The following is a 12755-nucleotide window of genomic DNA, read 5'->3' as shown; positions in this document are numbered from 1 at the left end:
GCATTTTGCTACAGGGCATTATAGGAAGCAACACTTTTGAAAAGAGGACAAGGAAGTAGGATTGGGAGAAGTCAAACTGATACAGGCCTGCTAAATCTCAACGATCCCTATACGAAGCACTTAATCCGTTATAATCCAGTGGGCTGGACTGAATGGCTGGGCTTTTATACTCTAATTCAAGTAGCCATTGTATATGGGCCACCCTGAGAAGAGTATGCCTTTGATCAAGAAGGCCCTCCAAAACGGAGGCAAACTTTGAAGCTGATGACAGCTTGGGCAAGACATTCTCTTTTGAAGGAGTCTCTGGGTGGCCCATCTTGGTGTTCACCACACTTTGCTCCTTGTGTCATTTGGACCCACTTCTCCATAACCTTCAGGATGCTGCTCCTTTCAGGTTCTGGTGGATTTTCTTCCAGAGGAAAACGTAGGAGTTAGTGGTATAAATTATAGCACCTAATTCTGCAGTTGATTTTAGGAACACAAATGATATCAATCTTCTCCTCCTTTCCAGTGATCAGAGTAAATTAACTGTGCCAAGGTGGGACTTTTTTTTTTTTCCTTTTTGCTCTTGGTGCCTAGATACAGGAAACTTAAAGTGCTCATGTTGCAGCCATAGAACTCTTACTGTATCACCTGGTGAAATGTGTCCTCTTTGGAGAACAGGGCCTACATCCTGAAGAGCTCACATTTTGTGGGAATGGGAAGTAGAGGGTCTCCCACCGAGACATTAGGATTTACAGTAGGTAGGACTACTTCTGCTTCTACCCCTTGGTTCCAAAACCAATGAATATTTCCTATTGAAGATACAGTACCATATAAATACCTTTAATTCAATGTACTTTTTCATCCTGTGGAATGGTGCTCTGTCCTCATTAAGTATAACCTCTTCGTTGGCAGTTTATCTCCACCTTTCCAGTGCTCTGTTGGGTTGGAAGCTTCCTGTCGTCATGTGATCTATTAGATCCCATGGACATAAGCCCTCTTCCACACTTTAATTGCTATAAAATGGGGTTTGTGGTCTGACATATGTTTTGGAGATCCTGTATGGTAGATTAGACACTTTGTAAGCCCTCACATCCTGCTGCTATTTGAGTCCTGGGTGTGAGAAATATCCCATTCCCACAGTATATGTGAGGTCTATTAGAATAAATCTTTGACCCTTCCAGAGTGAACTTACCCACAGTAGCTGGTTGGTCTTCTGAAGAATGGCAGCATATCACAGCTCCATGTTGTTCTCTGCTGTTGGCAGTTTGGATATTCAGTGGCAGCAGTGATTAATTTGGCCTTGATAAACAGGAACCCAGGATGTCCAGGCCCATGAACTTCCATCTCTCCAAGCATGTCCCTTCTATTCGTATGGCAATCCTCTAGCCCTGAGGTGACTGATGACCAAGTCTTGCTGATGTCAACTTCCTACGTCATTCCATTTCTTTCCAAGTACTCGTCCATTATTGATCATTTCTGGTAGGTGTTAATATTTGATAGAAAAATCTTTGCACTTTTTGTCTAATATGCCCATCCACATGTCTTTCTCAAACCTTGTCCCCAGTCTTACAATATTCTTCCTTTCATGGGCCTAACCAACCAGCGGAGTCGCTTACGAATACCCATTAATCTGTACATACCATATTTTCCGGCGTATAAGACGACTGGGCGTATGAGAATGGAGTGCGGCCGTTTTTGAGCTCCCCCCACCGTATGCAGTGACCGCAGATTCTCTAGTCCGGTTCAGAAGTTTCAGCACCCGCCCTGAAACTTTCGAGCCGGACTGGAGAATCTGCGGTCGGCGCATACGGTGGGGGGAGCTCAAAAACGGCCGCACTCCATTCTTATACGCCCAGTCGTCTTATACGCCGGAAAATACAGTACTCTAATTTCAAGCCACTGCTCCTTGACACAAAGTGGATGATCTGAAGCCAGGAACTCTGCCCATTAGAAAGATGTCCCTTTGCCACTGTCTTTCTAGGTACCCCTGAGTGAAGTTATAGTCAGCCTCCATCTATTTTCAGTTTGTACCTATATGCTAGTGTCTTCATCAGCTCAGGCTGCTGTAATGAAATGCCACAGACTGGGTGGCTTCAATAACAAACATTTATGTCTTACATTTCTGGAGTCAGGAACTCCACAATCCAGGTATAATGACAAACTTATATCCAAACACACAGAAGCTACTGAAATTGTTGTTAGTGGTCACCACCAACCTTCTATTTGCCAAATTCTATGACTGTGTCTCAATGCTGATCCTTCTCAACCCTGCCCATATAACACTGATTTCTCTCTCCTTGAAACATTTTTCTCCCTTAACTTTCTTTGCACATTCCTCATTCTCCTTCTGACTCTTCTATTTTCTTTTCTCTTCTATTTCTTGCCTCCAAAGAATCTCTTAAAAGTTTGTACTTGATTGAACCATAAACATTACACTTTTTAAGGTGAAAAATGGCCAAATATTAGCAATTTCATATACTACAAACTAACACTACCTTTATTATGGTAAGATAACTTCTAAAATTATTTTCTTTTTAAACAGAATAAACACAATAACACTAATGCAAACATTGAAGTTAATGTTTCTAAGAGAAAACATCTAAATCCTAGAGAATTAGCCTTATATATTGTATTTTCAAGTGAAAATGAAGAATTTTGGGGTCTGAGATTCTTTACCCTGTAAATGTAGTTATTTCTGTATTGAAAATAAAATTTGATATGGTATGGAAAAGTTCTAAACCACCTTTAAGAGACAACGATTTAAGAGAATTCTCAAGTCTCAGAACTTTATATAAAAACTAGGGGCCCAATGCATGAATTCATGCACCTTGAAAGGAACTGTGGGCCTCGAGGCTGCAGTGGGCACAGGGGTGTGTCTCAGCCCATCCTCCGCACCCACACCTGGCCCCTCCTGCCCTGGCCCCTGGCCCCCTGTCTGCCAGCAGCCCCTCTCCCTCTGCCGCCGCTCCCACACGCTAATGGCACCGGCCTGGCTTGCACTGATGGCGTGGCATGATGGGAGCTGGTGCCAGCAACGGGTGTAAGCAGGGCTGGCACTGTCAGGGGGTGCGAGCAGCGGCTGCTGCCCCAATAGTTCATCAGGAGCAGGGGGAGGTGGAGAAGCCTTGAGGGGTGATCAGGGCACTGACGGTGCCAAGCAATCAGGGCTGGCACTGGGCGCCCAGCAGTGGGTGTGAGCGGGACCATTGCTGGCAGCAGGTGCGAGCACTGGGCAGGACCGTGGCATGCGAGAGCAAAGAATTTTCAGTAACCACCAGAGGCTTGCCCCGATGACAGCGTCCAGTGCCCCACCTTGGTCTGGCAACCCTGCTCACCTGCTCCAGCATCCTGCCGCAGCTGACACCCGCCATGTTCTGTGCTCTGCTGCCTGCTGCCGACACCCACCATGTTCTGCACATGCCCCCTGGTGGTCAGCACATGTCATAGTGACCAGTTGTTCGGTTGTTCCGCCGTTTGGTCTATTTGCATATTAGGGTTTTATATATATAGATATAGATATTTAAAACATTTTAGTTTTAACTAGGAATATTCTAATTTTATCAGTCTTTCATGAATAAGTAGGATGTGGTTACCTTTAAAAATAGAACTACATTAGTTTAGAGTTTTTTACTGACTCTAACTTTTAGAAAATGTTAGAGAATTTTTAGAAAAAAATAAATTCTCAATTCTAACAATTAATTTCTTATACTTAAAGCTTTTTGGTCTTTTGAATTTCTGCTTTGGCTAACAAATTCTTTAAAAGCCAATTGTCATGTAGTCAGGCTCTATGGAGGCCTACATGGTGAAGGTTTGAGACCTCCTGCCAACAGCCAGTGAGACACTGAGACCTTTCTTGGAAATGTCTTCTCTAGCCTCATTCAAGCTTTCAGATGACTGTAACCCTTACCAAATCTCTTAGCCAGCATTACCCATCAAAGCTGTTCTCAAATTCCTGACTCCCATAAACTGCGAGATAATAGTTATTATTTTAAGCCACTAACTTTTGGGGATTCTTGTTCTGTAACAATAGATAACAAATACAATAATATCAAAGATTTCAACTTTTTCTTTGAAATGAAGGAAAGTGAATAGGAAGTAACAATAAAAGTAGCCTCCATATTTTTATTTAGAAAGTCCATAGGCTTAAAAATATGAATAAGTGATGGTCATTCCCACATACACTAATTTGCATTTGAGCACTTTAAAATTGAACATGTAATATTTTGTCCTTGACTCTCACTTGTATATGTGGCACTTGAGGTTTCAAGGATAAAATTTAGTACAAGTAATGGCACTTGTACTAATGAATAGTGCTTCCATCCTTTTAAATAGTGCTTCTGCTAATAAGGAAGAGCAGGTTATAGCACAACTTTGCCCAGCACGTCTCCCAGCTGTGAGTTCTACAACTCACAAAGCATTCCCTATACAAGAAAACTATCTAGATATAAGGAACTAGACATAGCCTTTGGGCGCAGATAAAACCTGCCAATATCTTCTCTCTGATATAACTGTGTTGGTTCTCAACCAATTGCAATAGATTAGATCATAATATTAACCTGTTAAAAAATTCATTCTTTGAAACAGAGTAAAAAGGTAGGTTTTGAATATAATTTCCTTCTATTCAGGAGAATATTTTTGTATTGTAGATGATTTTTTAAATCTGGCAGACAGAACAAAAATTAAATTTTGAATAGGAACATTTTGCAAACTACATCCTCAAGCAGTTGTTGTTCCTCCTTCCTTTTGCTGCAAAACTTCGTAAAGAATAATATGCGCAATATTTCTCACTTTCTCCTCAGCCATACTCTTAACTCTTTGGCAAACTTATATCCAAGCACACAGAAGTTACTGAAATTGTTGTTAGTGGTTACCACCACCCTTCTATTTGCCAAAGTCTATGACTGTGTCTCAGTGCTGATCCTTCTCAGCCCTGCCCATATAACACTGATTTCTCTCTCCTTGAAACATTTTTCTCCCTTAACTTTCTTTGCACATTCCTCATTCTCCTTCTGACTCTTCTATTTTCTTTTCTCCTTTATTTCTTGCCCCCAAAGAATCTTCATTAAGATTCTCTCCTGTTCCTCATCTGTTATTGCAGTATATACTGCATCATTACAATTTTTCTATGGACTTATGAAGTAATAGTTAAAGATAGACTCTTAAGAATCACAACTGTCTCATGGCTAATTCTTCATCTTTTATTTAACACTGGCCTCTCCCTTGAGGTGTTGTTTTCGTTGTAATACCATTGTCGTAAGAGTCATTACACTTAACCTGGACTGCTTCTGACTACATACCCATTTTCGGTTTTTCTCATCTCTACACAGTGAATACAGTCTTGCCATTCCTCCTTTACTCAAACCAACAATAGTTTTTCTACCAAGACAAATTCTTTTGTAAATACCACAAACACAAATTTCTCTCTTGACATTCAAAAACCTTAATAGTACATCACCAATATGTTTATATCAGTCTCTTTCTTGTACATAGTCTGTATCTCAAACAATCTGGATTTGTTTTATGTTTGCTAAGTGTTTTACCACTTGCTACCTCCCACCTTCTGTTCAAATCATTCCATTTTGAATATACTTCCAACATTTCATCTCGTCAGCAGTAAGCCATACCTCAAATACTGCCTTCTCTGTAAAGCCCTTTCTTATGTTCTCAACAGGATATAATATCCCCTGCCTTTGCATTATATAGCATTTTACTTTTTCTTCTCTTAACTTACAGAAAATATGAATTTACCTTACCTAATTTATTAGATTATGAATTCCTTTGTATATTTACTCTTCTTTGCACCCAGGGTCTATGGGATGGGCATATAAATATGTGTTTAATATAACTTTCTTCATATTATTTTGCATTTATTGAACAAGTTGATTTGTGACCTAAACCAGAAATGGTTTCGTGCTTTTCATGCCGGCTATGGGAGGTCTGCTTGGTGCTTTCTTCTATTTTATATCTCTTTGTTGAGGTGCTCACTGTGTTTATCCATTCTTCTCCCAAGTTTGTGACCATTACTTTAAACTCTTTATCAGGTAAATTACTTATTTCCATTTCATCGAGTTTCTTTTCTAGAGTTTTATCTTCTTCTTTCCTTTTTTTAAATTAAATCTTTATTATTGAAAGTATTACATATGTCTCTTTTTCCCCCTATATGAACATATTCCTGTGTTTCTACATTTTACTTGACTCTCTCTGTTAGTTTTTATGTATTAGGCTAAAGATCTACCACTCTAGTCTTGAAGGAGTAGCTGTGTGTAGGAGATACACTTATGGTTCAACCTTGCCTCAGCTCTCAGTTGTCTGCCGAACCCTCCTGACTATCGAGCTCAGCACCCTGACTCACTCTTGATCAGTCCCAGTTGCCGAGAGTGTGCCAAGACCTGTTCGTGTTCCAAAGGACGGGGCCTCAGTCAGCACATAGTTTCAAATTGATTGGAAGCCACTCTCAGGCAGCAGCCTTCAAAGTTTGCAAAAATATGTGGTCCTATGAAGCCACAGTGATAAATCCTGCTGGCCTCCAGACCCGGTGATCTGGAGGTATCCCCTAGGCAACCGTTGCAGAAATCGGGCTTCCACATGAGTGTAGAAGCTCCTTTCTGGGAGGTATCAGTGAACTGTAGCAAGGCCAAGCGAGACTGCAAAGTCGGTGTCCCCTGCGCTATGTTTCCTGCGACCAGCTCTATAGCCTCTGGATGTGTGGCAGACCTGAAACCTGCCCCTGATGCCAAAGGACAAGTAAATAGGCCTCGTCACAGGGAGACTGGGTGTGTTTCAGCCCGCTGTCTGTGCAGTGTCCTGGGGTGGTAGCCTGTGAAGAATTGTCTCTCTGGTTGTCTGAGTCCCATGGGTGAAGGGGGTCAAGAGGTACAAACTCCCCATCATAAAATAAATGCCACGGGGGTGTTCTGTACGACATGGTGACTGTAGTCAACGGTATTGTATTGCATAATTAAAAGTAGCTGAGCAAATGTTCTCATCACAAGAAAAATATTTTGTAACTTCGTATGGTGATGGATAGTAACTAGACTGTGATAATTTTACAATGTATACAAATATTGAATCATTACATTGTACACCTGAAACTAATATAGTATTATATGTCAGTTATACATCAATTTAAAAAGAAAAACTGTGAATACATCACTTTTTATAAAATTTACTGGCTTATAAATCCCACAAAAACAGGGACTATGTTTGAATTTGAAACTCAGTGCCTTTCAGCACAGGGCCTGTCACACATTAGACATTCACGTAGATCTGTTTATTGACTCAATAGATTAATTAATTCTGATGTGAAGTCAAAGGCTGGACACCTATACTAGAGAGAATTTTACTCTAAGATAAATTTTAGGATTGGTTAGAATGGGAAATAGTGATTTCAGATTATTTAAAACAAGATGCTATATGAGCAATGCAATATATGTATTTTTTTTTTTTCTAAAAGGGACCTGTTGGTTTGCCTGGAGAAGTTGGGATGATTGGAAGCATTGGTGAAAAGGTAATTTATTTCATTATTTTGGTCAGTAGTGACACTGCTAAGCTATACTTAAAAGATAGGCATTCATATGATATATTTAATGTTAATTAGAAATCACTCATAATTTCAAACACATTACCTATACTGAACCTTTTAAATATTTTGAAATATAGCTACTAGCATATACAGGGTATCCCCAAAATGTGTATGCACTTTGAATAATTATAAAGTCAGTGTTTATTAACATACAGTTCATTTTCAATTTTTAAAAGAATCTACATAAATGAATAAGGTTTTTTGGTCAATGCCTGTCTTCAAACCAATGACCATTCTGCTCCAAGCACTGCTGATAATGCGAAGCAATGAAATCACAAACATCAAGAATCATTTCATTTGGTATTTGTGCGTCCTCAATTTATTGACTGTTGCCAGTTTTGTACCATAAACTTTTATGTATCCCCATAAAAAGAAAGTCTATTGGCATTTTAGGATAAATTTTCTTTATTCAAAGCTTAGTCTGGCTTCACCCATTTTTTCAAATCAGTTAAACCTGAAAAGGAGTGAAAGTTAAGTGAGTTATCAGCTGTTAAAGTATATTTACATTTTGGGGGGACACCCTATAAGTTTCTTTTTTTAACCTTTATTGTTGAAAGTATTACATAGGTCCCCTTTTTCTCCCATTAACCTCTTCCAGCCCTCTCCAGTCCCCTCCTGAGGCAACCCCATTGCCTGTGTCCACAGGTTATACATAAATGCATACAAGTTCATTGGTTGATCTCTTCCTACCCACCATCCCCTGACTATATGTTCTAAGTTTTAAATTTTTGGTTAAAATGCAACATTTTTAAAAAAAATATTAGAAATTAGAATAATGTATGCATGTAAGTTATGATTCTAATGGACAATTTTTCTTTCTAGGTGTAGCTCAGTCATGACTAATTAACCTGCCTCAATGTTTCTCTTATCTCTTTGTATTAAAAGGGAGAGCGTGGAAGTCCAGGTCCAGTGGGTCCCCAGGGAGAGAAGGGTGCTATGGTAAGAGCTCAATGATTTGAAAGATATGTTTCCAAAGAACATAACAAAGTTGAGGCATTCCAGAGGTAGAATTATCTTGGATGCAATTCAAGTAAGTGAAAAATGCTATTTTATAGTAAATTACCATTAGCATTTTCTTCTCCTTTAAACAGTTTACCTTTTAGAATGCTGTATGAAAGGTAAAAATCTTTCAAGTCAGATGGCTTGATCAGATATTTTTAAATGTGACAGAAGCTAGAACAAATGATTATTATCAATACAAGAATCTTGCTTTCAGAAAATATATTGTAATGGCACATAATACTGTCTACAGTTTTATTTTACCTAAGTTATTCTTTAATGTTTTGACTTCTATAATATCAGAAAAGCAGTATAGGGTTTGTTGTTGTTGTTCTTTAAAACTATCTGTCATTGTCGTCAGCTAGGAAATTTAACATAACCATAGACTAATCAAATTTAGGAATTATTTCCTCCTAAAACATCCCCTGAATCAGTATCAATAGCATAGAGGGTGTGGTCCTCCTAAAATTGGGTAGCCAGAATATTTGTACACATTGGCACTCGTTAATTATTAAATTCCATGACCTCTGAAAATTATGTGATTTCATAATCTATATAACATAAACTTCAGAATATAAATGATTATTCTCTTCTCGATAGGTTATAATATGTGATTCTGGCTAGTCAATTTCTTTTCCAGGCAAAGCATTTCTAATAAAAGGATACACTGCTTTTATGTAATTACTAGAGGCCCCGTGCATGAAAATTCGTGCACTCGGGCGGGGGGGCAGGGAGGGGGGCGTCTCTCAGCCCGGCCTGCACCCTCTCACAATCCGGCACCCCTTGGGGGATGTCCACCTGCCAGCTTAGGCCTGCTCCCCTGGGGATCAAGCCTAAGCTGGCAGTCAGACATCCCTCTGGCCACCTGGGAGCCCTCAGGGAATGTCCAATTAACGGCCGTTAGTCGGACATCCTTAGCTGCTGCAGAGGCGGGAGAAGCTCCTGCCACTGCCACTGCGCTGGCCAGCCATGAGCCAGCTTCTCGCTGAGCTGTGCTCCCCCTTTGGAAGCACACTGACCACCAGGGGGCAGCTCCTGCGTTGAGCATCTGGTGGTCAGTGTGCATCATAGCGGCTGATCATTCCTGGTCATTCTGCCATTACAGTCAATTTGTATATTATATAGGATCTTTTTTATTTCTATTGTCTATCTGTGGAACATTTCCTGTAGCCTCTTATATCTAGGATAAGAGAGAAAGATCAGATCATCGCTTTTTATTACTACTTATAATTTATTGGTTTTTCTTTAATGAAAATAATTAGGTATAATGGAGAGTTTATGTCTTTTATATTTTTATTCAAATTATAGGGATATCCAGGTCCTCCTGGGGTCCCAGGACCCGTGGGTCCACCTGGCTTACCTGTAAGTACAGAAAAGATTTTATATCCCTTCTAGAATGTCTGTTTAAATTTAAACCCATCATTTTGGTTATTCTGTGTTTTTATGCAAAATAAGTAATGTGTAAAACTGATGGAGGCTGCCTCTCTCCCCAATCAATGCAAAGCACTCTAGAATACGTCATGGTGTCTTGAACTTCCTCACCCCTACTTGTCACATAAGCTTCTGCCCGCTTCTAATAGTACAACCAGTTTCAATTCTGCTGCCTAAAACTAAAAAGACATTTAAACGTTCTTTTGAATAACCACATATAAGAAAGCAGGGTCAGTAGTCAAGATTAGAAGTGAGACCAATTGGATATACAAATCACAAGCATAAGTTCCAATGTTTTGTGTGTGTGTGTGTGTGTGTGTGTGTGTGTGTGTGTGTGTTTAGGAATTTGCAAGTATTTTCAACCAAACACAATTTATAGAGAATATACCTCTATTAAACAAAACTGGAGTTTTTCAAAATACTCTGTTTTTTGCTTAGAGAAAGAAAATGAAATCTTGTCTCTTAAGGGATAATGTTTGCTTATCAAAATTTAATAGTGTTTGTGAACTTAAATATGAAAGAGGTAAGCCTTTATGATCCCCTAAGCCCGTGGTCGGCAAACTGCGGCTCGCAAGGCACATGCGGCTCTTTGGCCCCTTGAGTGTGGCTCTTCCACAAAATACGATGGCCTGGGTGAGTCTATTTTGAAGAAGTGGCATTAGAAGAAGTTTAAGTTTAAAAATTTTGGCTCTCAAAAGAAATTTCAATTGTTGTACTGTTGGTATTTGGCTCTGTTGACTAATGAGTTTGCCGACCACTGCCCTAAGCAAAACTATTCTTATGAGAAATAGTTTATGCTATTTTGTGAAGATGCTTTTTTGTAGATAATCCCCATTTTACAGTATAGTGAAAGATGTGGTGTTGACTTGTAAAATTAGGAATACTAATCTAGGAACACAATTGCCAATCTTTTTACTAACATCAGATAATAAATAAATTTGAGATCTTGTAGAAGTTTATTGGTTTTATTTACCTAATGTTATATCGATAAATAAAATTTGTTTTCTAATTAAGTCTTTATTGAAGACTATAAGGCATAAAAATAATTCATTGTAATTGACTTAATGGCAACTTAATCTTCATTACAGGCTATTTTTGTGGCATGTTAATTGGAAACATTTTGTGGCTTTTTTCATAGTAACAGAAAAAAAAATCTATACTTGTGTTATGGGATTGTCATAAATATCTAGAATAATGGGAAAGAAATCTTACAGTGATGGCCATTGCTTCTTTAAGGAACCAGGCAGGGTAGACTGGTGTCTTCCTCCACTACTGATTTATGTATGTTCCTCCAGAAAACGACTCGTGAATATTAAAAGCTTCCCATTCTTTGTTCATGGTGTAAATGCCCAGAAATGAAACTACTCCAAATAGTAGGAACATCAAAAGCACAATACTGGGGGAGGAAAATATGGTACTTTTTTAGCTAAAGCATATTTTTAAGGAGACTAATCAATTTTTACTAGTATATGTGTTTTTCATTGACTTCAGAGAGAGGAAAGGAGAGGGAGAGAGAGAGAAAAAAAATATCAATGATGAGAGAGAATCATGGATCAGCTACCTCCTGCATGCCCCACACTAGGGATCGAGCCCACAATGCAGGCATGTGCCCTGACTGGGAATTGAACCATGATCTCCTGGTTCATGGGTCAACGCTCAACCACTGAGCCACACCGGCCAGGCCAATCAATTTTATTTTAAGAATTCCAAAGGGGAATTACATGTTTTAAGAAAGGGTATAACTACTATTCTGATAACATTCCTGTGAATCATATAACTGATTTTAAAATTTTCATCATGTAGGGTCATGTTGGGGCAAGAGGACCGCCTGGGAGTCAAGGTCCTAAAGGACGAAGGGTAAGTTATCTTCATCTCAAAAATTACTTCCTAATGATGTGTTCCACCAAAATAACTTCGTATATTCTAGATTGTGCTGAGACATTGTTGGATTTTCCCCTTGTTTTCATTATATTATGTGAACTACCTATATTTATTGAAATAATTACTCATAATCATTTGTATTTATAAAACCATGCATTTCTGCTATGAATTCCACTAATTCATATAGAATTCTTCTTTCTTATTCCCAGCTTCCAGTTTCATTTTTTGAGGGAGCTATTAATGTGAAGATTTTTAAATAAATTCTTATTTTACTCACAAGAGGCTCACATAGCAAGGAATAGTAGCATCATAACAAAATAAGAGCAATGGGAAATGGAATGGAGTTATATGGGATATGATCATCATGCAGAATTAAGTGAAAAATCTTACTCTCTTCTTTTTAAACATTAAATCTTATTTTGTTTTTGTTTTTTGTTGGTTTGTTTAAAGAAACAAGAACCACAATTTGTTGCATGCCTGGCACTTTTACATATACTGTATTATCTTACTTAATAATCAAACCACCCTAACAAGGGGAGGTAAAATCTCAGATATTATATTTCAGGCAAGGAAAGCAGGGCCCAGAGTTTCAGTGTATGACCTTATCCATGCACAGAGAAATGGTACAACTAGGATTCAAACCTTAATGTGTGTGCCTCCAAAGCCTACGCCTATTCAATACTGCATAGAGAATTAAGGAGTATTTTTCCCTTGATTAATTTGAAACTGTGGGCTTTAAGAATTCTTTTTTCTCCCTTGGCTGTATCTTGATTTTATAGATAGTGAAGAAAATACTTAAAATTTCTATGAACGTGGTCTCCAACTGACAAAGGTTAAAAGCAAAACAAAAATTGCTCTTTCAGTTGGCACTCGAGTG

The 12755-nt window shown here is 38.7% G+C and overlaps 1 protein-coding gene across 1 annotated transcript in view; it reads left to right on the top strand.

Moving 5' to 3' along the window:
* Positions 1–12755, top strand: part of COL24A1 (collagen type XXIV alpha 1 chain) — a 318617-nt gene that overhangs the window by 174146 nt on the left and 131716 nt on the right. The window contains exons 25-28 of the mRNA XM_054721397.1: positions 7439–7492; positions 8453–8506; positions 9875–9928; positions 11801–11854. Of these exons, the coding sequence (XP_054577372.1) occupies positions 7439–7492; positions 8453–8506; positions 9875–9928; positions 11801–11854 (216 nt within the window). The remainder of the gene's footprint in view (positions 1–7438; positions 7493–8452; positions 8507–9874; positions 9929–11800; positions 11855–12755) is intronic.

Source organism: Eptesicus fuscus, chromosome 9 (assembly GCF_027574615.1).
Source record: "Eptesicus fuscus isolate TK198812 chromosome 9, DD_ASM_mEF_20220401, whole genome shotgun sequence".
NCBI lineage: Eukaryota > Metazoa > Chordata > Mammalia > Chiroptera > Vespertilionidae > Eptesicus > Eptesicus fuscus.
This window is presented reverse-complemented; position numbering and strand designations above follow the sequence as displayed.